This window comes from Oxyura jamaicensis, chromosome 1, assembly GCF_011077185.1.
Source record: "Oxyura jamaicensis isolate SHBP4307 breed ruddy duck chromosome 1, BPBGC_Ojam_1.0, whole genome shotgun sequence".
NCBI lineage: Eukaryota > Metazoa > Chordata > Aves > Anseriformes > Anatidae > Oxyura > Oxyura jamaicensis.
This window is the reverse complement of record NC_048893.1, coordinates 42,843,051-42,870,564: the sequence shown is the minus strand read 5'-3', so window position 1 is coordinate 42,870,564 and position 27,514 is coordinate 42,843,051. Positions and strand designations below refer to the sequence as shown.

The following is a 27,514-nucleotide window of genomic DNA, read 5'->3' as shown; positions in this document are numbered from 1 at the left end:
ATGATGAACTGTGCCAAAGCTTGCAGAGGTGAATTGGTTAAGAATGATCAGAATTTTTCTGTTCAGTGAAAGCTGAATCCATCCCAAGAAGTATGTCTCAAATGTTTTTCAGGGCAGCCCCTTGGAAATGGGTAAAAAAAATATTAAATGCATAAAGAAAATGCCATAGTGGGTTGAGCATAAAATTTGTTTCAGTGCCTGCTCACATCGGGTTCTAAAAGTGGTGTCCGCTGGTGCAGTAAGGTGATCATGGACTTCAGACAAAAATTAGCAAGCATTCAGAAGAGTTCTTTCTGATGGAAGTTGAAACTCCTTGCAGTGCATATTCTCACTAATTCTGGCTTCTTTTATTTATTTATTTTTTTTTGACTTGCAAGCATCCCTATAAGAAGACCAAGGTCACAGAGTTGGGATGGCTTACTTCAAAACAGCTGGTATATTTACTGTTGTTCAGCTGAAACACAGCTTTTTTTACTTGCTTGATAGTTTTCTGCCTTTTTTTTTTCTGATTTATAGAGTATAATTTTAATTTTGCTAATTTTGCTTTATCATTAAACACCTCAGTCCTGAACAGTTCAGACATCTTTGTGGCAGTAAAATTGTCCTGATGAGCTAAAAACTTGTGCTTTTTACCCGTTTACTGTTGAGCCCTGGGAAAAGGGGATGCACGGCTGTGCTGTCTGACTACAGGGAGGCAGAAACTGAGTTGAGAGGTTTGAATATGTAGGTACATTTGTATGTACACATATGTAGTATACACACGCAGGGATCCTTCAATTCCAGTGTCAATGATCCTTTATATATGTGTAGCAATTGTAAAACAATTTTTAATGATTTGGGGGTAGAGGCCATATTTAAAAAGGATATGGAAAAATGAAAAGAAGTCATCGTCTCACAAAACATGCTTTTGCTTAGTTTTATTTTTGGTTAGGGAGGGGGATGGATTCAAATAATATTTTCTACTGTTTGGGACACCATTTTTTCTTTTGTTAACTTTACAGAAAGCTATGTCCACGTAATGTAACAATGAGATCTGTGATGTAAAAATGTTGTGTAATGTGGGACGGTTCTTTCTTAAAACGTAATTTAGTCTGGCTGACTAAACACCCTTCTATATTTTTAAGTCTAATTTTTGTTGAAATGCTTCCTGCTCTAGGTCTGTCTTCCTTTTTGTTTACTCAGCATACTCAAATAAAATGCAGAACAGGAAAAGCCACTGGAAGAGAAACAAACTGAATTTTGTCTTCTCTTGAATTTGAACGTGTAGATTATCCTTTTTTTTTTTTCCCTTGGAGAAGTCTCAAGTCCTCTAAAGAGTTCATACTGGAGCAGGATTTTCAGCCTTTTTAAAGAAGATCATACAAGAAATGCTGGCACCCCCCTTTGTTAGAAAATCCTCTTCCACTTTAAAAGAAGAAATACTTCCTTGCATGGATAGGAGTGGAAAGATGGAAGAACTTGAACTGACTGAAACAGTTGCTCAGCTCTTCTCCTGAAGCCACTATGGCAGTGAGGCACTGCCAACAGAATTCTGAGTAAGAGGATCTAGTAAGAGCTCATTGCTCATTCTTCCTCGTCAACCTCCTCATCTTTGTGTAGTTTCAAAGTGAACTAGAGCTGTGTCATGCCAGCAATGCCAGTCCAGTTGAGAAAGAAATCTTGTGGCTGGTGTTGTATTTCACGGTTTAGAGCCTGGTTGAATACACTCAGACTGTGCCAGAGGACCTCCAGGAAAACAAACAAAAGCATCTAAGAAGCCCCTTGTGAAGTATCATTATTTCAAACATGTGTAAAAACTCAAGTTAAAAACCTGCTTGATAGAATAAATCCAAAGTACTCCTATCCAGGGATTCCTATCTTAAATTCTTATCTAAATTATAAGGGGAACCAGGAAAGACTAAATTTGGATCTTGTGTAACAATAATAAGAAAAAAGCACTCCTAGCAAAAAGAATACACACTGGATTGTCCCCATCTTGAACTGCTCTGAGATGGAGAATGAGAAAATCCATCGAGGTTCTGGTTGAAATGCGCTGAACTAAAGAAAACTGCTTCCTCTGATTCTTGTCGTTATCACGTAAGGATTTTGCTGAAACATGCTAAGCAGAATCTGTTTCTCTTGATTAACATTTTGGAGATTGCAGGTTAGCATCTTCATGGCATTCTTTTGCATGGCTTCCTTTTTGAAGTCTTTTTTGTTGGAATCACAACATTGCAGCTTGAAAGTACAGTTTTTGTATCCATTTTCTCATAAATAGGGAAGGAATTCTTAACACTGTCTTGGTATATTGAGTCTTGTGTACTCACAGAAGATTGCAGATATTTGCCTTATTTTAAGTTGGAAAATAAAATTTGTAGGAGTATTTGTCTTCTCAAAACAAATACTTAACTATTCCTTCAAGCATCGGTAGGTTCTTATGCAATCTTGAGTGGAGCTGCACACAACTTTAAAGAAGCTAGTAATAACTAGCAAAGAAAATTCAGATTGGAAGGGTTCTTAGGAGGTTGTCGAGCTCAATCACTTCTTCAAGCCTTTCTTTAGACAAGCCTTTTTTAGCATTCTATTATTTAGATAAATTCTTCCCTAAGAAGGTCCAGTGGTGATGACAAATGAGTATGACCCAGCTAATGCTCACCTTTTAGGTACATAAATAAGATAGGATAGTTTTATAATTACAGATGCAAACTTGGACAGAGATTGATGCACATACAAAACCCTTGGGAGAGGCTGTTACCTACTGCCTGCAGAATGGTCAGGAAGCAGCTCAACTACCTTATGGGCATGGCAGAAAGGAGAGAAAGAAACAGAAAACTCACATTTGCAGTCATTGTATGCGAAATTTACTCTATGCTTTGGGATAATGTGAATCTGCCGTTTGCTTACAGGGAACAAACGAGTGTTGCAGCTCACTGGATCAGCAGGTAAAAGTCAGCTGGTCAAGGAGCTGGGGGCTATTATATACCACTGTGAATGTTAGCTTGATGTCTTATGCAGACTATCAGTACTTCATGAATTTTTAAAAATTAAGACAATGTTATAGAATTGCAGTAGCAAGCAAAACAATGGATTTTTTTTTTTGCTTTTGTTTACTCCCATCCTTTTTCTTTATGAATGCAATACTAGCAGTGAAGGTGGCTTTAGACACATTTTTTTCTGAGCACAAGAAGCATGAGTTCTATGAGGACCTTATCTCTAGATATCTTTCTCTAGTCCACCAAGCTAGTGTGTACGATCTTACCAGTCATTCCTGCTAAAGATTCTTGGGCATGTGTTCATTTGCCTGGAAGCCACTGTTCCTTGCCATCTCCAAGTGGAGGAGCACTGATAACTGGTTTTGCCTTTTAAGGCTGATTCCAGAATGTATGAAGATCTAGAATATTTTTGTGGAAGAGGAAGAAGCATAGAATACTTGACAGTTATATGCCTTCATGCAGGTTCGCTTCTTATGTTACCCCAAAATCGCTCAAGCCTGAAAGTCTTTGTTTGTGGGCTGCAATATCAACTGATACATATATATATATATTATTATACATTTATATGTATAACATAAGCAGAGTTATATATTTGATGTATGTGAGACCATATTCCTTTGTAATATTAACAATAAGCCTGTACTTCACAGAATACATTTCAGGTTCCTTGTACTGGTATGTTACTACAGGTACAGGTGTTGACATTTGGTTATCCCACAGCACAGAAGATAAATGCAAAGTACTTAGCAACTAGTGCTCATTAACTTTGCAGTAATCAGCCTCTATGACTCATTCAAGTGGCGTCACCCTTGTTTAGTGACCAACCAACTTTCTTTGAGTAATTTTAATGCTCTTTATGGCTTACTGGTCACAGAAATCCAGTTTTCAAGGAAACCTTTGCCAGTAAGAGTTTCCTAGTAAAGTAACTATCTGAAGTGAAGCTTTTAACTAAAGAAATATTACCAAAAGTATACTTCTGATTTCTTGGACTAATTCAATAGCTCAATGAAATAGTGTACCAGAATTCAGGAGTCCTCTGCAGACATACCTACATGCAAAAATTTCTATAGTAGCTTATATCTAGACCAGAGACAGTGTTAGAATATGTCAGCTATGAGCATCCTGTCAGACCCTCTCATCAAATGAGTGAAAAAATGATGCATGCAACATACTATCCATTATTTGTCCTTATTAAGGTATTTGGGAAGGATACTTCCAGCTGGACTTCCATTATCTTTTAAAATGGTGGTTTTTTTTCCCCTTTAAAATGCTTAGAGATGTTCTGGAAGATAAGGCCATCAAGTTGATCTGCTAGGTAATTCTACCTTCACATCAGAGTTCAGGTACTGACAGCATAACCCCAGTGTCCTGTATATTCATAGAAAAGGAAGAAGCAAGTCCTTGTTCTTCTTGAGGACAGATATATCTGGATCTTGAAGCATGTTAGTGGCCTCAGACTGTTATTTTCTTAGCAGGTAATATGCAGAGATGTTTCTAAAACATTCCTTGAAGGCTTCAGTTCACATATGCCTTCTCTTGACACAGAAAATCAAAAGAATCAATGTTGCAGTTTCAGCACGCACAAACTCAGGTCATTCTTGGTATCTTACTTGCTGATACAGCCGGGCAGTGTATACCCCAGCAGTTTCTATTGTAAATCAGGAACCCCTCAGCTGGATTGACTTACATGAAAAAATTAAAATGGAAGATTTTTCTCTGCGGTTTTCCCTTTGGCAATCTGTTAGTGCTGTGAAATCTTCCAGGCCTTTCATTTCTGATAGTGATATAAAACTCTCTAGTTGTCTTCTTTTGCAAGATGAGAAAGTGCAATAGCTGGATTACCTTTAAGTAAAAATATTTTTACTCTGCATTCTTGAGACATCTGTGCAACATTAGTTAGGTTTGTTGTCTCCCCTATCAATTTTATTAACCTAAACACTTGCTTTTTGTCCTTGATTAAGGCTATTATTTGAAGAGCTATTGCCTGAAGTGCACGCCTCATTTCATTTATTATTTCATAAAAGTATAGCCATTCATCATTCTCTTCCCAAGAGCCTATCCCTAGTTATTACAAGTTCATCCGCTCTTCTCTTTCTTCCTCAGTACTTATCCAACCCAAAGGGACATGATACAGCATATAGTTCATGTAACAGAGCTCATGTTACAAGTCAATCGGGAATACTTCTTAATGCTTACATGCTACTTAATTTTAGGAGAAAGCTTAAACGGGGTTCATATAGAGACCCATTCTGTTGAACTACTGAAGATGGTGCTACCTGGTAGTGGTGGTGTTGATTCTGCTGGAGCTCTAGAAACCTCGTTGCTGCCTCTCTTGAAGGCTGCCTCTCTTGAAGACTGGAACTGTATTCAAGTATTGCCAAGTAACCATACAGGGTACAGGCTACTCTCCTATAGGGCGTTGTTTTGTTGTTAGCCCCTCCGGGTTAGGTGATGATCTGTGTGGGCAGTCTGTCATGGTAACAGTTGTGTCATAGAGATCTTATCTGCAGGTGTACGTGCTCTGCACGGATTTTTGCCATTTGTTCCCTGCGTCTGTGGAATTTACTGCTGGATAACTGAGCATTGGTGAAGTCACCCACAGCTGCTTAGGTTGGTCCCTGTTTGGTAAGGTAGAAGAACACGTGGGCTCGTGTATAGCATTCCTTGAACCTTCTCAATCTCGTGCTGAATGTATGTCTTCCAAGAGTAGAATAAATCTAGATAGTAAGCTAGTAAGATAGTAACTAGATATTAAGCTGACATCTGGTTTGTATTTATTACTGCCTTTATTCTGAAAGTCTCTTCTTTCTGTTCTTGCTACGTTACATGGAGAAGCTAGAAATGGGAAAGGGCAAGAGAGTTGCTGAAATTTTGGGTGGGATTTCTGTAGCACCGTCTGTCTCTTGCCATATGCAAATACCTCAATGTTTTATCTGTTAAAAAAAAATCAGAATAATATAGGAGAGAAGAAGGTTTCGCCCTTTTTTTAGTGTTCTGCTGCCTCTGATTTTTTGATGGCCTTAGCGTGTAAGGGAAAAAAACACAAATACTTATAGGAGAAGACCATCAAAACAGAATTGTATAGGCAAGTTCCTATATGTAAGGAAAGAGCAATCACTGCTCCCTGAAAATTCTACTTGATTGTACTTTGTAAAAACAGCTGTGAAAAGCCTGCTTTTTCATTTGATGCCTGATGGTATGCAGTCAGTGTATTATAGATCTTTGGAAAAAGGAAGAGGAATGAGATCAGGTTGTTTAAAGAGCGTTAGGTTCCAGCGAGAGTTCCCAAATGGCAAACGTCAAAGCTGAGGTGGAACTGAGAGGTGTTGGTTAGCAGTTGTGGTTATCTCTTGGCTGCAGATGAATACAGTGAGCAAATAAAGCAGCAGCACTGCTGGAAAGCAAGTCTTGCTGGGGAAGGGCCTATATAAAACCAGTTTTACTCATAATGATTAAATAATTATTTCTTCCCCATCCAGAAGGTGGTGAACCTTCAGGCTGTCAGGGATGGGAAACAAACTGGCAACAAAACTAATTTTGTAAATTTATGTGTTCCTAATGGTAAGTTAGGACTCATTGACTTGTCTTCAGCATTCTGAGGCAGGATTACACTGGATTAGTTATGTGTAGGCTACAATAGCGGAGCAGGGGGAAAAAGATTTTATGTCCAAGAATAACATTCTTTCAATATTTCTTTTCATTGCATCAGCCCTAATATATTGTGACTTCTACAGTGTTCCCTGCTGAACACCCGTTGCACTGTGTTGTGCATTCTTAGAGAAGCTCTACAAACCCTACTGGCAGCAGCCTCGTTTCTTCTTTCCCTCAGTTAAAGACTTCCTTCTGCAAGTGTATTTTGAATTCCCATTTCTTCTTGATGCAACTTTTGAACTGTTTTTAACATTCTTCTGAAATGAAAATTTTCAGATGGGAAAAGAAAGATGAGTAAATGAAATGAGACTGAAACATATATATGAAAGCATGACACAAATCTGTTTAAGTCTTAATTGTTCTTTATTTTAATCAGGTTTTGTAGATGTGAGGATCCGAATCAAAGAATGTGCTGTGCTGCACTTTTTCAAATTCCTTCTTATTTCATTTGAATTCTTTGAATTGAAACAAACAAAAAAGTTATGTTTTTTGACAGGCATTATAAAGCTTCTGTGAGCTGTTCAGTATCTCCTTCTCTGGACTACTTAAAATTATCTTCTCATTCTAAAATTGGATCTCTTAAGCCTTCTTACGTACCTAGACTTTAAAACAAAGGACTTCTCAGTAGTGTTTGTTTGGCATCCTGTTGGTCTAGATTACATAGGATGTTCCTAAGTAAAAACAGATTCTGAAGCATAAGCTGGTTCTTCCTTACTTCTGCTTCACCCTTAGACTTGAAAGCTGCTATATTTTTCTATTTGCCTTTGAAGTATGTCATGCAACTTGAAGAATTTTGTAAGAGCTATTAAATCTAGCATTCCTTGTAGTGACTTCAAGTATATTTATCTGTATTTTTATTTTACCTGCAGCATTCACCGAATGAATCGTTTATCTCACCATGTCAGGATGGTAAACAGTCAAAAGAAATAAAAAGATGATGCAAAGTGAAGCTTTCATCTTATTTGTTGATTAAAAAAGTGGAAGTTAGATGTTTGGAATTCATATCTCAGATCTGATAGAAGCCTGTGTGTCTTATATAAGTTAAAAGTTGTATTTCAGAAGCAGTGTCTTCAGTTGTATGATTTTTTTGCATATCTGACTAGAGATACCAAACTTTCTATTTCCCAAAGGGAATGTGACTAAAGATAAGTTTGCTTTTTTGTCTGCCTTATCTTCTACTGTGTGTATGTTTTTCAGCTTCCACAGAGAATCACTTTTAAAATGCTATGCAAATATAACTTATTCCATAAGTTCAATATTTAATTACAATCAGAAAAGACAGACAACTGATCACACTTTCCACAGCTGTGTATAAATACAAAATACATGAAGTTTATAAATACATATGCATACACTTTCTGAAAAGTATTCTTACATACATGTATAAAAAATGATGGCATATTTAAAGGACTACCTCTCTTTTTTGGTTTTACATCTCTTAGCTCATTGGTCGATAATTGCTTGAAAAGTACCTCCTCAACTCTGCAATTACTAATTCCTTGCTAAAAATGTCACGCTCCTCCAGAAGACAGATATGTCTGTTCATCTTAAAAGGCCCTCTTTTCTTTAAAGGCCCCCTTTTAGAGGGCAGTTTTCAGTATCTGGTAGCTAATGCTAATCTCCTGGTAATAACAAGCCTTAATGCTCTTTTAAATTTTTCATAACTCTTTGTCCAAAATCAGTTGATGAGTACACTTGAAAAAGTTATAGAAATCTTGGAGTTAGTACCAACAAGTCTTCTGAGAATTGCTCATTAGGTAGAAGGAAGTTACACAGAACTAGAAGAATCTCTTATTTTGATGTCTTTGTTACTTCCTTGTTACTTTTTTCATGTGAAAATGTATAGAAATGACTGATTTTGTATGTATGCATGGCTTGTCTGTCTGCTTATTGTTTTTTCTTACTCCCAGACACTTTTTAAAATGAGCCTACAATTATATCAACAAAAAGAAAGCTTTTTTTTGGTTTTGCTTTTTTGTTGTGGCTGGTACCAGAGAATACAAGTGCATCTTACGTTGCATCTTACAGTCACTGTGGTCATCTTCAAACTGCTACTCCTTGGGACTGCTTCCTACTGACCTCTCCTAGAGGGGACACTGCCCAACAGCGAAAATTAAATGTGGTCATTGGTGGCACCTGCACAGATTACCTTGATAGTATTTCAGCTGTGCCAAATATAAATGTAGTTTGAAGGAAAAAAGACTGTTCAGTTACCAGGGTATATCACAGAAAAAAATGGAGATCAGTTCTTCAGGTTCTTTCTACTACAGGTTTCACACCCTGAGAAACATCTTTGGAAGATTTCTTGATCTTTTTGTATTTTTTTTCTTGATCTTTGATTTCTTGAACATTTCTTGATCTTTTTGTATTTGTGCATGTAGTGTAGTTTGGAGGGGGTTGGTTTTCCTTTCCATAGCAGGTTATCAGCTTGATCTTTTTGAAAGAGTTGCTAATATAAGAAAAGGGATGTGATTTGTTAATGTCGCCAATTCTCATGCAGAATAACTATGAAATTTTGATCACTGTATGGTAGCCTAGCAGCTAGGCTCAAAAAAGCCTAAACTGTAGGATTTCCACTCCTATCTCCTGCAAACATTAAAATACTTCAGAAAGATTTTGTTCATTGCTGGGCTTCTGTTATATGGAATTACAACCTCACAAATGGTTACAAGGGGCTGTTGCCAAATGCACCTCTTGCTAGTGCACTTTGGTTAGCTTGCTTGCTTTTCTGTATGTTTTCAAAGTTGTTGGAAGTTTATAAACCCTAGAAGTAACTTTAATCCTCAAATCAAGATACAACATGACGATTGGCTACACAGGAAGATAAATTTATTATTTGTATTTACTGTGAAGTTGTATTGTACTGCATAATTAAAAACTGAAATGATGGCTTGTAAGCTTTTTGTAATACTTAGTGAAGAGGCTTAGATGCACAAAAATTCCCAATTGTTTGGTATATTCCAAAAAAAACTAGTGTTGGATTTTTTTCTTTATCTTTTCCAAATATGGCTTCTCAAATTATTATTTTCTTTTATCTTCAGGAAAGAATAGAGCCAGAAACATCAGTTATCTGGCTTCGTAGCAAAAACAACTGGGGGAACACTCTCATGCTGTCAACCTTCCTTAAAAGATTAGAAATTTTATCTCAAGTTTTGTGATAAAGTGACTCCTTAAGGGAGGTGCTTCTCCCTGTTGGTCCTTGTCACAAATGACTCTTTCTTTGATTATCACATGCAGACAGTGTGATTCTTGCAAATCATGTTTATGTAACATCTAATTAATTTTTGGCTAAACCTTTTCAAGCTTCATGGTTACATTTTCTAAGTATACACTGGCACACTAGACGTGGATTTCTCTTAGCAGTTCGACCTTTTTTTTTTTGATGCAGAGCTCACCTTTGTGGTGATAACACTTAGTGTTTATTTGGGATAACTGAATATTAAGTACAACCATCCAAAGCAACTGTGGGCTATAAATATATCCTTCCTTAATTCATTTTTCCTGGTATGTTTAAAATAGATACCAAGTCACTAAATTAATGGATGATCCAAGCAGATGTGTGAGTAGAGAATTTCCACAGGAAATTTCTATAGTTTGTGCACATGTAACTCTGTTTTCATGTGACCAGGAAGACTTGAAAATGGTACAGGATAAAGCTTGTCACCCCGTTGAAAGTACAAAGAAATGTTTAGCAAAAATGTATTTGATGACCACCAGGTCAGTTGGCAAAGAGCTTAGCATGCATGTATATTCATATAGACTGACAAAAATAATCTTTTTTTTTAAGTAGAGAATAAAATATTTGTACATGCTGCAGGATATTCACTGAAATCGTTTTAAAGGGATGGACTGTTTCATAATACTGAGTGTAATCAGCATTTGATATCTGTATCTGAGTACATAGATCTGGAAATATTTGAAGGTAAATTTCACATTAGGAGCTTGATGTTACATAGAGGGGAGAGGCAAACTTTCTCTCCCTGCCTGAAAGCTGCTGTGTGTTACAGGGTCCTTCCATCACTGTAAAATTTGGTATGGTCTAAAACCAGAAGTGAAACTAGATCTTTAATCTGCTTATTTACAGCAGGATATTTTTGAAGCACTCAAGAAATAACTACATATTATAAATGAAATTAATATTATTGCACATATTGCAATGGAGTGGTTGTAAGCATTTAAAAACAATTAAGATGACATCTACTTGAACGCACCAAATATGGGAACAGCCATATACATGGGAACAGCCTCCTTGCCATATCCCTAAAATCCTGAATAGCCAGATGGAGTTGACTTCATATGGGACTTGTCAGCCTCTAGAAAATCTCCTGTCCATTGCAGTAATGCTCAACTCGTACACCAACACCCAGAAAACCCACGGCTCTTCTGTTGCATGTTCCACTGTGGCAGCCCTGGTTTTCCTCTGATTTTGTTGGCCAGCTCAAGGAGTCAAGTTCAACAAAGCACTGATCCTACTAACCAAGTAACTGATCTAGCTCGGTGCTATAGCAATGTAAGTTGCATTTGAAGGCTGGTAGGCAACAAGGTCAGCTTGAAGCAGTTCTCTCGTCCCCATCCTGCCTGCTGTTTTGTGCTGGCTTAAGCGTTACGAGCAGCTGCATGGTTAATAACATCAGACAATTGATCTGGGCTAACGCTTTTTTTGCTTGCTGGGTTGCTTTGAATTCATTAGGCTAAACTCACATCAAAAAGGTTAGCTCTAACGTACATGCCTGAAATCTGAGTTCACATGCAACTGCACAAAGGCTTGCATCATATTCTTGTTTAATTTCATTCTTTGTACACAAACACAATTGCATAGTGTCATGCAGTATCAACAAAGCTTATATGGAGTGTATCTAATTTTGTCCAGTAAAAAACATTCATAAGAAGAATAAGAAGTGCATACAATTGTGCCACTTACAGCCCCTGTTTTTTCAAAATTCTTATGTACTTGCATAAGTGAAGTTCTTGAGTTTCTTGCATTGAACTTCAGCTGTCTCAAGAGGATAGTACTATGAGAACAGATTCTTTTATACAGTGAGGATTAAAAATAAGATGCGGTTTGGTCTTGAAAGAATTCTGGAAGATCGTCTATAGTGAGATTGTGAAGCTACTGATTGTGCAGCCAGCAAGTGTGGCAAGACAAGAGGCAGCATTGTTGAGGGTTCTAGAAAGGGAGGATGCAGCTAGAATCAGTACCATTCTATGGTACTTCTTGACATTATAAACCCCATTGAAACCAGTTGTATTGTTCTTGACCTTTGTTTCCATGACTGCAACTACATAAAGAAACCATCCTGTGTTTGTCCACTCTCTGCTTCCTGTTCCTTTGTCAGATTAGCAAAGAATTAATTTAAGTCTGGCAATCTTTTTGTGTCTGCAGAGCTTGTTCTGAGTTAAGTTGAAGAATCATCTATTTTATGACTGCTTACATATTTGATTATAAAACATTTAAAGTGTAGTTTGGGTGATATCTTCGGTAATTTTTCTTTTAAGCCCTTACAGTTGCAGATATGTGACAAATCTTCGTCTAGCAGCAAATACAGAAAAATAATTGTCTGCCCATTGACCCAAGAAAATGTAATCTGTTGCCGTACACTTCTAGTAGGGTAAATAAATCTTATTCTATTGTATGCTTGGTATAGTAAGAAATTGACTGCTACAGAAACTTATTAAAGAGAGAACCTGCTTATTATTGTAAAAACAAGCGCTACCCGTATTACCCAGGACTCTTACCCTATTAATACACTGGGTTACCAGCACTGAAAACACATTTGTTTTCTTGAATCTAGTGATGAATAGAATATTAGGTTCATAAGTTTATTTTTTCAGTTGCTGTCTCTCCCCAACACTGGCTTCTCTTGGAAAACATTTAGCTTCTGTTGATTAATGAAAAAAAGTCTTGTGGGTAGGGAGGAATGATTGCTGAGTTAGAGTATTAGCAGAGGCCAGCTAACATTCATGGAGTGAGCTGCCTTTCCTTACAGAAGGATGCTTCTAACAAACAGTTTTAAGACTATATATGGATAGTAGAGGTTTTATAAATTGTAGCTTTTGCAAACAAAAAAAAATATTTCCTCCCCCACCTTTTTCTGATGTTACTTTGAAGATTTCTTTTCATCTTGTGACTTTTCATTAATTTTGTGATTCTATTTTGTTGAGTCATTCAAAAGCTTTCAGCTACTGTCAGTGGTCACTGTGACTACCTATGTTAGCCATCTTTCTTCATTTTCTCCTCATTTAATTGCTGTGACCTTGTAGAGAATACAGATATCGTTATGCACTGGACATGGTCAGATGGTGCTTTTTAGGCTGCAGAAGACCTGGATGAGCACCGCATGCATGTATTGGGTGCTGTTCTAATTCATTGTGTTCTTTTGGGTTTGACCTGCCTGCAGCCATTTCCATGAAATAGAAACCTGCGGGCAGATGTGGTGGGGCAGAGAGTTTGGGAAACCTCTTCTGGCTTCTGCTGCAGTCAGAAGAGTCTGTGCCTATGGCTCAGTTGTACAGAAAATTGAGCTTGTTTTGTATGATGAAAATGGTAAAACGTAGATCATGGATGAATTTACTTGTAATAGGATGTCTATTTAGGTAGTTATTTTTAGGTTATGTGCTTTGTTTTAGTCAGTTTTATATCTTTTTTTCTCATCAAGATGACTTAACTACTTAGTTTTGTTCCTTGGTTTGGCCTGCTCGCCCTTCCACACCTAGTACTGTCTGTAGTCTGCGAGCACAAATTCTGCCGGTGTATCTGTCACGACGCGGGGTGTACTGAGAAATAAAATAGGAAGAAGCCTAAAGCATTCTGCAATGCCAGGTCTCAGTGTGTGTGCTAAGTGAAGATTCAGGTACGTCTGCTGCAGTGAGTGCATGCCTCTGCTTCCATTCACCTCACTGAGGTGATCTGGCAGATACTCCAGACTGAGTGATGACACTTGCTTAAAAATGAAGGACCAAAGAAAACGTGCCGGTTGTAACAGTTTAATTGGGAAACATACTTACCACCATGCTTCTAAAACAACCTTTTCTGTCCAAACCCCAGCCACGAGAGCCTGAGCCAGTAAGAGGACCGTGCCCTCCCCTCCCGTGCCTCTGTCCCTTCACCGGTCCGAGCGTCACCGGTCCGAGCGTCGCCGCTCCCCACAGGGCACGAGGAGCCCGCGCCGCGCACTCACACAACGCCACAAACGCTGCGGCGCCGTCACGCCCGTTCCGGGTGCGGCGCCGGCTCTATTTTTAGCCGGTTGCCGGGCAGACTTGCCCAGGCGAATCCCGGCGGCGGCTCCGCCTCGCGGTTGCGGCTCTTCCGCAGCCAATCCGCAGCCAGTATGCAAATTGCCCGCCGCCATCTGCCGGCCGGCCGCGGGGGGGCTCCCTGCTGCGCTCCCGCGGGAGGGCCCGGGAAGGCCCCGTGGAGTTGCTGCGGCCTCCCGGGCCCTACCCTGGAGACCGGGCTTGGCGAGCGGAGTTTGTGAGACAGCCACTTCCTTCGTGTGCCAGGGGCTTCCTGCCCGCAGTCAGACGATGACTTTGGGAGTTCAGCAGTGATTCTTGTGTGTTTCTATGCACAGCAAGTGTTTAGTAACATAAAATCAGCATTGCCTTTTTGTTTCCAGTTTTCTTGCTGTTTGTTCGAGCGTTTTATAAATGACCTTTGGGGCCCGTGGTTAAGTGACATCATACTTTAGAGGTGTGAGCTGTCTGATGCCATGCTGCAAGTGTTTGAGAGCTGGTTGCATAATGATAGTTGCATGTATAATAAAAAGGCACTACGTAATGGGTAAACTTATTAGAATCGTGTCATTTCATCTAGAAAGGCTTCTAAAAATGTCTGCCTTAAAAGGATGCAATTTTGCATACATTAATATCTTCTTTCAGCCTTAGTCTATCAAATTATCACTTGAAATTTCACCTATGGAAGAACAAAGTACCGTATTTTGTAATTCGTAGAAAAAACTAACCGTGAATGGAATGTTTGCATTATCTTCATAAATGATTTTTCCAGAATTTCTCATGTCTTTTTTTTTTTTTTTTTTTTAATCTGCAAGTATATGAATAATTAACCAGGTTATTCAGCCTTTAATTTTGGAATACCGGAAGTTGGATAAATTTCAAGTTGTGAATGTCTTATTGCCGTTAGTGCCCACTTGTGTGGAATTACTAGCTCTGCTTTGTATTTAGGATAATGTAACTGTTAGTCTAATGCCAGAGACATAGCTTTAGTTTAACTTTTAAACTATATAAAAAATATTCCACACATGTATCGTAAAAGGTACAAACTATATAAAATGTGAGTTAATCTGTTTTTACAGAGACAAATGTACGTAGTGCTTTTAGCTTTTGCTAAAAATGAGTTCTAAGAATGTGTTCTAAGAATGTTGGATTTTGCTGTTACAGGGATTTGGAACAGCAATATTTGTTTAGCAATTAGGATCTCACAGCTGAATTGAAAGCTGATGTTTTCAGTTGATAAAAGTTGAAATACCTAACACTTTGTGGTAAGAAGACAGGCAGTATCTACCACTGTTGCTCTGGCTGAGTTCCACTCCAAACAATTTTACTCTCATAAGGATTGAAATGCCTGTTAAAATTTGCTTACAGAAGTCAACAAAACTCTCTCTTTTTCTTGGAGAAACAAGGTTCAGAGCTTAGACTTCATGTGTTTTAAAGGCTGGTGATTCTAAGGCAGCCATGTTTGAATGAGGTTAGCCGGAATATGTAATTTAACATTGTCTAGTAAAGATTCATTCTTGTTTTCTTCTTTTCCATTATCAATATATATATATATATATTTATACATATACTTAACGTGTAATAGCTACTGAGGCATGAACTGTTGAACCATGGAAGGACAATTCTGGAAAACCACCAGCAAGTTGAAAGATTCAATTGTACAATTGGACCTAACAGGGTGTAGTTGCCATTCCTCATGACAGAAGAATCTAAAATTGCTATATTAGGATGAGAAACGGAGCCAAAGTCAGAGGTGGTGTCATTCTCATAGAGGTACAGATGACATGGGACAATTGCTTAATTCATTGTGGCACTGTGGCACCGAAGTGATGAGAATACAATTCAACTTTGTATATGAAGCCATCGATGGAAGTATACAAGACCAAGACCATTCAACTTGTCTGAAACTATACTATGGACATAATCCAGTTTACCAAGCACATAACCACTTTTTGGTGTTTCTCAGTAGGCATAGATCCATGTGGATTTGGTGTTATACAGAATCACTTCCTCAAAAGGCAAAGTGCAAGGGTAGGGGAAAAGCAGATCTCTCATCACGGCGACATCCCACTGCAGTCATGGGGAAGAACTGGATTTGGATGCTTCTGTAGAAGGGTACAGCTGCTGCCTAGTAACAGGAAAAAATAAGAACAGCCGTGCTTGGACCTGACTTGTCTTTCTGCATTTTTTGACTCAATATTTAATGTAACACAAACTCACTAGTCTTAAACCAGCATGATAGAGTTAAAGGGGGACTGTGCAGCCAGGCTAGGTGCTTCCTGTCCGCTGCACTTGGGAGCTAACGCTGTTCTGCGGCCCTCGGTCTGAGCTCTGTAAGTTTTTACTTCAGGTCGTCCCCAGCACTGCGCTCGGCTCTCCTGCGCCATTCCCTGCCCACAGTCTGCCTCAGGGCCTCGTGGCTCTCTGTTGCTGGGTAGAATTCAGGAGCCGCTGCCTGATTGGCCGCCGTGCCGATCGCATCCAGCCAATCAGAGAGGGGCCTGTGGCCTGTCGCTGTGAGGCGGTGGCCAGGCGGGAGCGCGGCAGGGGCGGGCGCCCCCTAGGGTGCGGCCGGGAAACTGCAGGGCTCTGCGGCGGGAAATGGCCACCCGGTTCCCAACCAGCCACCCGCCCTCCCACCTCCCTCAGCCCCGGACAACGCGGCGAAAAAATAGGCCGGAGGTTCGGTCAGAGTGAACCTCGTTTTCTGTAGGTACAAGAAGTGGAGCTGGACGGGTTGGCGACGTGATTTTCTCTCAGAAAACAGCGTGTTCTGCTGCCCCGCTCAGCCAGCGCACACAAAATGATAGCTTGGAGGGGAACAAAATGGATCGCCTGCGGTGTGCTAGAAGAAATACTGTTTTCAGTTACTGTATCTTCTCAGCTTTGTTCCTTACATTTACCTTAAAATACAAAGACATACTGGTATATGGACGTTCGTGTACTGGTGGTGTGTATCTTGCATTCGGTCCGATAAGCAGACTTGTGTAAGGGGCATGAAAACATGTTCCAGGTGTGTATTTCAGCACGTGTTCTGGAAGAACAGATCACAAACTTACTTGTTTTTCTTTGAAAATAGTTTTTAAATTTCTGAGAACTTGTATCACCATTGCTGTAGATGGTTTCAACTGAAAACTGCTTATTACGAACCGCCGTTTAAGAGGTAGGTTCTGTTCATTACATGCATTCTCTGGGACTCTCCATCTAGAACATCGTGCTCCTGACCATTAGCTGTCTCCGTACCCTTGATTCAGCAGTGCTACATTTTAAGTAGACTTGCATATTTGAGCACTGGTTTTCCTGATCAAAGGCTTTTTACTTCCTCCATGTAGTTCTTGTGCTTTTGCAAGTGTTTTATGGTTGTGGTGCTTTTGGCTAGCGCTACATACATTCCAGGAAGCCTGTGCAAATGCTGTTCTAGACTGATTATATTATGCAAAACCCATTGTGCACTGTTGCAGAGATTCCAGTTTTTCTTCCCCAGTGTGTTTCCATGACCTTCTCTTTGTCTACTGCCTGTTACCAGGCAGGATTCAGGCAGCTGCTTGCTGATTGGCTCACTTTTTGAGCAGCTCGTGGGCTGTGCTCATATGAGCTCACGATTATAGGCTAATCCATAGCAGCTAAACTAATACCTTCCTTTGTTGCTTCAGAGCTGCAATCTCTTTGCATGGTAATAATAAATATATATATATATATATATAAGGGGAAGAGGAGGGAAAATTTTCTAATTGGCTGCAAGAGAAGTCCTTAGTGTATTCTTAGCTACACTGGTACATTTTGGTTTTGCCATCCATCACATATTTGGTAATGAGAAATATCTGCAGATTTGTAATTGGAGGGAGGTGCATGACGGTGTGTTTGTCTGTCATGCTGAAGTACGTATGACTTTAAAGCTTAAAATGAAGAATTTTGATAAATGATACCTAAACAAATACATACAATATTCATGTGTTGGTGTTTCAAAATTGATTATTGTTTTGTTGGAACTTTATTTTTAAAAAAAGAAAACCTTATTTACAGAATTTAACCCTTACATACTTAGCTCTACACGCAGGAGTCATTTCGTACTGCTCTGTACAAATGCCTTTCCTTGAAATAATAGGTGCCACTTCACTGGCTTGGCGCCTGAGCCGCTCATGACCATGTCACAACAGAGAAATGAGATGATGAAAAACTGAAACTACTTAAGTGTCATGTGAGGGAAGTGTATAGCAAATGTAGCTAAACTCTGTGTTAACTGCTGAGCATAAAAGGAGACTATCTAAATACGTTCCTTTTTAAAACACTTTATAAACTCTTAGTGTTAAGACTGAATTCATATAAACTGCTCTCCTTTCTGAAAGGCAGCCTCTACCCCTTTGGCAGACTGGAAGGCAGATATTTATAAGATGATTGCTCATTGGCTTGCACCCATACAACCAAACCTGTCTGAACTGGTTACTGGTTAATTTGTTTCTTATTTTACTCAGCTCTCACATGAGATCTGTTTCTTGGCTGCAGTGTGCTCCCTTGTGGGTATGGCTGGAAATGCTTTAAGTATGGTCTGCTGTCATATGTGATACTTAACCAGCATTTAGTTTTCACCTTTAAATCTCATCTATGTTTATAGTTTTGTATCTTTTACTTGTTGTTTGGTTGTGAAAGATTGTGGGATTGAGCTGAAAATGTGCATCAATTAACTCAAATAGCCGTCTAACAATGGAATTTTGTGAGGCTCCTTTGTATCAGTTTCACTGTAGAACTGTATTAGGGCTTTGTCTTCTAGCTATATTTTCGATTATATTGTTAGATGTAAACTAAACACCTTTTTGAAATACATTAGTAACTCAAGCTTATTCCTTCAGTATTCTTCTGTTCTAAGAAAAAAAGTAAAGATGCACATTAATTTAAAAAAGATATTCTGATGTTTGATTTTTAAGATTGTTATTCTTGGTAAACTGAAAAAGGAAGTGTCTTTCATTTTAGTTTTATTTACCATATTTCATGCTATGTTAAAAATATGAGTGAAAGGCCATTTAGATATTTAAGGAAACTAGAGCATACAAATACTACTTTGCTTTAAATTGCATTTTATGATTATACAAGTAATGCATTTACAAACTTGATTTTAAATTGTGTGTGAAATTTCACAATTGATCGTTAAAATATAATTTGGTTACAGTAAGATCAGATATTACAAAATTCACAAACTCTTAAAGACTTTCAAATTCAGTGTAATGCTTATAAAAGAAAGCATTGTAGTCAGGGAAATCAAGCTACATGTACTCACTTAATTTTGATACATAGGCGTTATATCTTTGTACTGGATGAACAGAAACCTTTAGCTGCTGCCTGTCATGAGCCTTAAGAATTGTTCAAGGTTAGCCAAGCCTGACTTTTCTTTCCTTTCAAAATCGACTCTGCAAGACATAGTTCTGAAACAGCATGCATGTTGTAGGGGGTTACACTCATGGAACCATGAGTATGACGATCGGTGCTCTATGTGACAGCCTGATACAGGCTTTTATAGTGACATAAAAAAGCTTTCTGCGGAAGTTCTTGGGAAGAAGGAATGTGTATGCTTTCAGAGACTTGCACGCATGCTTCTAAAATATTTAGAGGCTTTTCTATGCTTCTCATAATTTCAGGACTGTGTTAAATTACTGTGTCACATGTATTCTTTTATAGAGGAATGTAAAGATACTGTATTTACTATGTAGACTGGTTTGGAGGGATTATTAACAACTCATCTTGAGTTTGTATTTCATCTGACTGGAAATGGTTATGGGATGAGAATGTTTTCTTATTACAGGTAAACTGATTTTCCAAATCAGTATTTCTGTAGGTGTGTTGCATTTTGCTTCCACTAGTGGCAGCGCAGTAGTAGACAATCGTGTTCAGAAACTTGTTCAGACTCTCTTAATGGTATTATGGTGAGTCTGTAAACAGAGCTGATAAAATCTTTTGTGAAGGTCTTTTTCATCTGTTCGCAAGGTGTGAATGCTTCTGTTATTTAAGCTCCATCAGTTACTCAAATATGAAGATTCTACATTGTCAAGCAGAAAAGAATCAAAACAGTGTAAGGGAATTCAGTGTTAATAAGAAATGGAAAATGACAACAACAAAAAAACTGCATCACATCCCTTTCCATTTTACCTGTATTTTTGATAAATTATGGTACCTAAGGATGGTAGAAGCCTTATGTTTTTGTAATACAGTATGTCATGGTTGTAAGATCTTGAGTTTATCTTGAGAGTTGAATTCATATTGTACCACAGAATATATATTCCTTTTGTGTCTTCAAGTATTCTAGCTGGGAAATGCAGAAATGCTAGATTTCCTTCAGATTTCCTTCATAAACAAGCTGTTCGCAGTAAACTAGGAAGGATCCAGTACAGGACTACCAAAATGATAGGAGCCTAAAGCACCTACAGAGAGACACTGAAGGAGCTCAATGACTTTAATCTGTTGAAGAGAAGGCTATAAAGGGCAGTCTTACAGCTAGTTAGTAGTAGTAGGCAGGCTTGATTATAAAGAGGGTGGAGCCAACTGTAGTGGTGTAGGATGGTACAGTGGCCATGAGTTGGAGTGTAGGAGTTTCAGGCTGGAAAAAAATCCCCAAGAGGCATTAGTGCAGCAGTGGAACAGGTTAGTTAAAGGTTGCGGAATCTCTGTTGTGTGAATTTTATGACTTTTTATTTATGCACAAAACCATGGCAATAGTCCTGCTCTGAGTGGGTCGTTGAGTTAGATGATCTCCACAGGTCTCTTTGGACCACCATTTCTATGATTCTTTGATTCCTTTAAGTAACCAACTGTGTGGCTATATAGGACAATTGTATTCTGCAGTTTTCCTTTCTCAGTCATTCTGGGAAGTTGCTCAGAATTCTAGGGGAGACTGCGTATCGGTGTCTGCCTCCCCGGATACACCTCTCTGTCAGGTCTGCTTTGAAATAAAGGTACTTATTTTCTTAAATCCTTAAGGACACAGTCAGTAAACTCCTTGCTACCATCATCCTTAGGAAGAACAGGTTGAGTTGGTATCAATGACAATGAGGGCTGTGGCTTTTAAAAACAAATTTGACATCAGCCCTCACGTAGATGTGGTAGATGTGCCGTCATTGCTATAGAGCATGGCTCAGATGTCAAGGAACTCCTTCCTATGCCAAAGGTTTACTCTGTGGGCAAAATACCTGAAATGTTGATGAACTTTTGGTAGTAGATCTAAGGTGTTGCCTGTAGGTCAGCTGCCATGAAATGTTGATGAACCTTTGGTAGTAGATATAAGGTGTTGCCTGTAGGTCAGCTGCCATGTTGAGCCAGTACTGTGCCACCAGGCCACTCCCCCTAAGTTTTACTCCCCTAAGGTTTACTCAGTGGGCAAAGTACTTGAAATATTGATGAACTTTTGGTAGTAGATTTAAGGTGTTGCCTGTAGGTCAGCTGCCATGTTGAGCCAGTACTGTGCCACCAGGCCACTCCCCTAAGTTACTGCTCAAAGTTAGGAATGGCTTTAAAGTAGCTTAATCAAGTAATGCTTAAGCATTATATGTATGATATATTAGCCTGAACTGGAACAGTTGTTGATATCTATCTCAGCTGACGAAGTTTAACCTGCCTCAAACCCACAAGCCTTTGATTCTCATAGCTCATTGAAGATAAGTATATTTAAAATGAATAAGGTATCGGAGCAATAACCTAATTATTTACGTAACTCTTGCTTTCCTGTTAATGAATGAATGTAATTTGATGATACAAACTGTGTTTCAATTTATGACTGATACTTTTGGTGTGAGTCTCTGAAACTTCCTTGTCTTGTAAAGGTGTTGTAGTGATAGCGAATACTGCAGATAACTTCTGGTGATAAAACATGATTGATTCTTGGAGCAATTGGATGTTTGGGGCCAAAGGGATAGACAGACATATTTGAAAGCTCTAGGTATGTTTATTTAGTTGGATATTGAATTATTATTAAAAATAATATTTTTATTTACCCGACCTGAAAAGACAGTACAGTGTTCAATGAGTTTCTGAGGTCTGTAAATGAAAGTGAACTGGGGGAAGATGCAAAATGAACTATATTAAATACTTTAAATGAATCTCTTTTGTAATTATTCTTCTGTATCACTGGTATAAACTTTTGCTTATTTGATGCCTGTAAGAGGAAAAAAAAAATCATATGGAGATCAACTTGCTCATTTTTCTTTTTTATGCTACCAGACAGATGATTATTAGCCTGTCCTTGGAGGACAGTGAACTGTTTCTTGGTAAATCATATAGTGTTTGCAAAGAAACTATAAAACAGCAATCTGCATGAACTGTTTGTTTCAGGGGAAAAAAAAAATCCAGAACAGTAGATTTCAGGGGGGAGGGGCCAAGAGTTGCCAAGAAAATTTTAAAAATCAGTATTTTCAGCAAATCCCATAATTTGACTTCTGGCTGCTTTGTGTAATAAGTTTTAATGAATGTTACACTAGTGAGCTTTTGCATTTTTTTGATAAATTTAAGCCATATCCTAGATAAGACTCATTTATGATGGTATAGTAACTTCAGTAGATGTCAACTGATTATCAGCAACTGATTCATGATATTAGTTACTGAGTTTCATTTGAGATATAAAACGTTTCTGATTCTGAACAATATTATCATATCTAATCCTTTAAAACTGGGTCATAAAATAAGACAGGGTAGAAAAAAATAGTTTAAAAATACCCATGTATTTTTTTTGTTTAATAGAAACAAATGAAAGACTTTCTTGTATTTCAAAGGTACTATTTTAACTTCCTAGTTAATGCTGGATTTGTGGATTTGTTTAAAGTAGATTTTCAAATCTTTTTCTGATTTTATTTTTTTTATATAGAAATGTTCTTTTTTCTTAGTAGAATGAGTACAGGGTCTTAAAAATCACTCATTCAGAAATATCAGTCTGGACATTGGGAAAAATTGCTTTACCATGAGGGTGGTCAGAGACTGGAACAGATTTCCTAGAGAGGTGGTTGATGCCCCGTGCCTGTCAGTGTTCAAGAGGCATTTGGACAATGCCCTCGATAACATGCATTATCTTTAGGTTAGCTCTCAAGTGGTCAGGCAGTTGGACTCGTTGATCTTTGAAGGTCCCTTCCAACTGAACTATTCTAACTTCTTTCAGTGTATTGAAATCTCCTTAATCATTTGATACAAAGATTTTTGTTGTTTCCTATTTTTTTTTAATTAGATTCCATCTGAAATTCTTGACGTTACATCGTTTTAGTAAAAGAAAATAGCTATCAATTGATAGAGCAAGACTGTCTTTTTTTTTAGGAAAAGAGCATGCTGGCTCTTACATTAGCACAATGCCTTTTCTTGCTAGAAACTTCATTATGTGGCTCTGCTGTAATAATACTGTGAGTTGATTGGTTTAAAATATATAGTCATGGTATTACTGCATAATGTTATTAAAAGTAATAGTGTGGTCTCAGTGATCTTTACATATTTGTGCAACACGCGTGGAAGCTTTCATTCACTTCTTATGAGGGCAAACAAAATTTAAGTGTTTTGGTTTCTATAGATACAGTTAAACTAATCTGCTCTACAATATGCTAAATGCAACTTGCAGCTACAGTATTTCTTCGAAATACCTGTAATAGGATGTTAATAAATTACCATCACCATTCTTACTGATCTTTTGTTTTTTAAGGGTCAAGATGGATGGCACAGATGAACCTCAAAAAAAAGTCTTCAAAGCACGAAAAACAATGAGAGTGAGTGATCGACAACAACTTGAGGCTGTCTATAAGGCTAAAGAGGACTTGCTGAAGACAGCTGAAGTTAAATTGTTAAATGGAAAGCATGAGAATGGAGATTCTGATTTAAATTCCTCTCTAAGCAATACAGACTGTTTGGAGGACAAGAAGGAAGTTAATGGCCTAGTGGATTTTTGTCTTAACTCTGAAGAAGGAAGAACAACTTCCAATGAAATAAGGGAAGTCAAAAGTCCTGAAAGTAGGGCAGAGAGTGTAGTGAGTGACCTAGAACCTAAACCTCGAACGCTGTCTCCAGCAAACATTACTCCTGAGCAGAAAACTGATACTGCACTAGCTCGTGAGGCTGAAAATGGAGTGCTTAGTAGCAATAAATTCCATGAAGAAAATAATATAAAAGATCGTTTGGACCAAAGAGAGAGTAACACTCCATCAGAAGGTGAAAATAAACCAAGCTGTGATAATAGTGACTCTTCTGAAGAGACAGGAGAGATAAATGACATAACTGTTAATTCTCATTCATCTGTTGAAGAGGAAAAGAGGGATGAAGAAGTAAGTATTGAAGATGCTGTTGGAGAAGAAGCCATCTCTAGCAGTATGGAAGCTGACCAAGAACCAAAGGATGATAGAGACAGCACTGCAAGTCTTTCAGGAACCATAGCTGAGAAGGCAATAGATCAATCAAGTGGAGGTATCCTGGAGAATAGTGACTCTATGGAAACAGATGAAATTATTCCAATCTTGGAAAAATTAGCCCCTGCTGAAGATGAGCTGAGCTGTTTTTCTAAAAGTTCTCTGCTTCCAGTGGATGACTCGGCCCCAGATTTAGATGAGAAAATGGACAACTGTTTGGGTTCACCATCAAAGCAGGAAAGCAATGAAAGCCTGCCAAAGGAGGCTTTCTTAGTACTGTCTGATGAAGAGGATCCTTGTGATGAGAAGGAGTGTGCTGAAGTGATACTATCAAACAAGTCATGTCTTCCGGGTAAGAGTTTTCTAAGTTGGTAGTTTTGATTCAAGTCTTGGGTTTTGTTCATTTATTAAAATAGTGCACTTGTGACATGTTTCTAAATTAATAACTAAGAATTCCAGCCTTTCAGTTATGTATATGGGGGATTATGTGGACATCTCCTCCAAAGAACTCCTTTGAAGTAATTAATTTTAGGAACATATGAAATTCATATCAGTATCTTTGTAAATGATGGTGGTAAGCCATATTTAATGAAGTAATACACTTTTTAATTCTTACCAGTGTTCTTTAACATTGCTGGTGTGAGCATTTTTCCTTGAATTAACACTGTGAGCAGCAAATATGAAACAATATCAAAGGCATTTAAATTATATTTTATTATAGATAAACTCTAAAAAGCAGGAAATAGAGAAGGCAAGCCAACAGGTGTTGGTAACACATCACACTGACATAAGATGAGCATTAATTTTTCCTGTTAATGGTGTTTTTCTTACCTCTTGTCATTCTTAATAAGAAGAAAAAACAGGTGCTAAGATTACCTGTGTCTGATAGCGCACAACTTTTCAATAAATCAAACTGTATTCCAGATGATAGCCTTCATTCCCTCTTGTTTTTTACATAACTAATTTTATTTAAGGATTCAATTCTGGCAATGTATGACCTTAAGTCAGGCATATTCTGAATGAGAAAAATTTCCGAAGTTTGTATCCGAATTCACGTGTTCAGAGGTCTAACAAAAGGCCTCTTGTGAGCCTTACAAATTTTATGTAGTCTTACGATTTAACAGGTGGAATTTTAGGCCTATAAAGACTGAAAATAATACCAAAAGTTGTCATTCTAGAGATCTTCTATCCCCTCACAGTCGTGTCTCCCCTCTCTTTTTACAAACTGCGTCAAGGGGGTAAGGGAGGGGGATAGAAAAGGTGGATAGCTGACAGACAGAAGGTACAGAAGGATTTGTAGGAAAAGAAGGTAATGTGTTAATTTTTTGTTCTTGAGTAGAAGAAGAGGTAACAGCTTTCTTTAACATGCACGTAAATAGAAAGAATGAAAGCATACTGGTAATCCAGGCATGCCACAACTCCCATTTGTTTCAAATTTCTTTCACCAAATGACATTAGAAAGGCTTTGTGAAAAAACACAGTTCATGTGCATGATTTGATGCATGATGTTTTTTATCTGATTTTGGTGATAATGGCAACTGCCTGGCATTTGAAAGCATTCGGTATATGAAACTAGTCCTATAGTCTTTCTGTGTAGTTAGCAGAAGCAACAGGTAGATTATTGATGTTAAACCTATGTTCTCTATACGCTGGTACTGTCATACAGTTTAGAAGGATCTGATACATCTTTTGGACATGGGGCACTCTATCATGCTATCTCACTTGTGAAAAATAAAACATGAATAATTTACAGATATATTGATGCTGCCCTTTATTTGTGGTTAAAGAAGGCTGTTGTTTCAATGCTGCTATGTTGTTAGGTAGCTCTCTATGAAATGAAAACCATATTAAGCCAGATGTGTTTATTCTTACTTGATTAAGTAGGAGTTCCATAGATGAAACAAGATCCAGGTGTCTGTCTCTGGGAAATTAGCACCCATAATTTCTTAAGTCTTTCACTGGTGTTGAAATTGTCTTTCACTAACTTGTAAAAACATTCTCAGTCTTGAGTGTCTACATAACTAGAGACAGGGAGATAAGAATGTGTCTCTTCAGCCACGTTTCAGACTCTTCCTTCTTTTCTGGTGTTTACTTTTAAATTTATGCCAGTTAAACAGAGAAAAGGTAGATTCCATAACTCCTTCAGAGGATTTTATTGAGGTAATAAAAACCATGTTCCACTGAGATTGCAAAAGTGTACGCTGTTTAGGGGTGGGGGATGGCAGTGGGAAAAGAACACTGTGTGTACTTGGGTAGAAATTATAGAGTATTATGAGTCCATTCTGTAATATGTGTGTTCCAAATAAATCCTTGATACTTGTTCTTACCACATTTTAAGGCTTCTTTTATTGGATGTGAATAAAATTAAGGTATCAGGGTGGCTCTTCCCTTCTTAGTCAGTCAGGAAGAAAACATGCTGTGACCACAGTGTAGTTTTAGCTCTGAAGCAAAAGACTGTAAGTGAGTACTGAATGTTGAACTACAGTTTGCAGGAGCCTTTAAATGATCGTATCCAGCAGTATTTTTTATCAGTTTTAGTGGCACAATAAATTCTTGATTAGTAGTTTGTTTATTGGCTGTAACAGTTTGTGACTTTTACAGTTGTGTGGATGTAACTGTGACTGTTCGTGAAAAGAAAATCGGCCACTGGAGTGTGTTCTGTCCTTAACTAATGGACACGTTAATTTCTTCATTCTATGCTAAGCTGCTTAAAGCTTGCCCATTAAGTTGCAGAGGAGGGAGTTTAATTTTTTCCAAATAGTACGTTCTACATGAAATATTTAAACAAATCTTCTGGGGATCCATTTTGTACTAAATTTAGCATGATTTTAATGCAAAAATTTTGCAGTCCTTTCACAGATGTAAATATTTCAATAACAAAAATAAGAGAGGTTGAAAGGACAGGAATTGTGTGAGAAACCAAGTAGAATAAATAAAGTATCTTGGAACAAAAGGTCTGACATTTGGAAAGAGTCTTGTTAGAATCAAATCTGTGGAGATGGTATGGATGTTATTTAAGGACACTATCTTGAACACAGGTGGAGACTCTTCAATTAAAATGTACAACTTTGAAAAAACAAAAGAAAACAAGCATGGCTATACAACAATAAAAGGATAGTACTAGAAGGCTTTCCTTAAGTTGAAAAATTAATATAATCTGATTTTTCAAGTAAAATGAGTATATATATAATAGCTATGCTGTGACACTTAAGATATCTGTAATGGGAGGTCATACCTTAGAAAACCATGGAGCTCCTTGAGTAAGCAAACACATGACAAAGAAGATCTGATTGAAATATT

The 27,514-nt window shown here is 38.0% G+C and overlaps 1 protein-coding gene across 9 annotated transcripts in view; it reads left to right on the top strand.

Moving 5' to 3' along the window:
• ATF7IP (activating transcription factor 7 interacting protein) overlaps nucleotides 1-27,514 on the top strand; it is a 106,909-nt gene that overhangs the window by 30,134 nt on the left and 49,261 nt on the right. For 3 of the 9 annotated variants that reach the window (XM_035335397.1, XM_035335415.1, XM_035335405.1), the window contains exon 2: nucleotides 23,518-24,566. In XM_035335397.1, the coding sequence (XP_035191288.1) occupies nucleotides 23,525-24,566 (1,042 nt within the window). In that variant the 5' untranslated portion in view covers nucleotides 23,518-23,524. Of the gene's footprint in view, nucleotides 1-13,971; nucleotides 14,015-15,119; nucleotides 15,125-23,515; nucleotides 24,567-27,514 lie in introns of those variants that run through there. The other 6 variants (XM_035335441.1, XM_035335432.1, XM_035335388.1 and 3 more) reach the window with 5 other exon arrangements.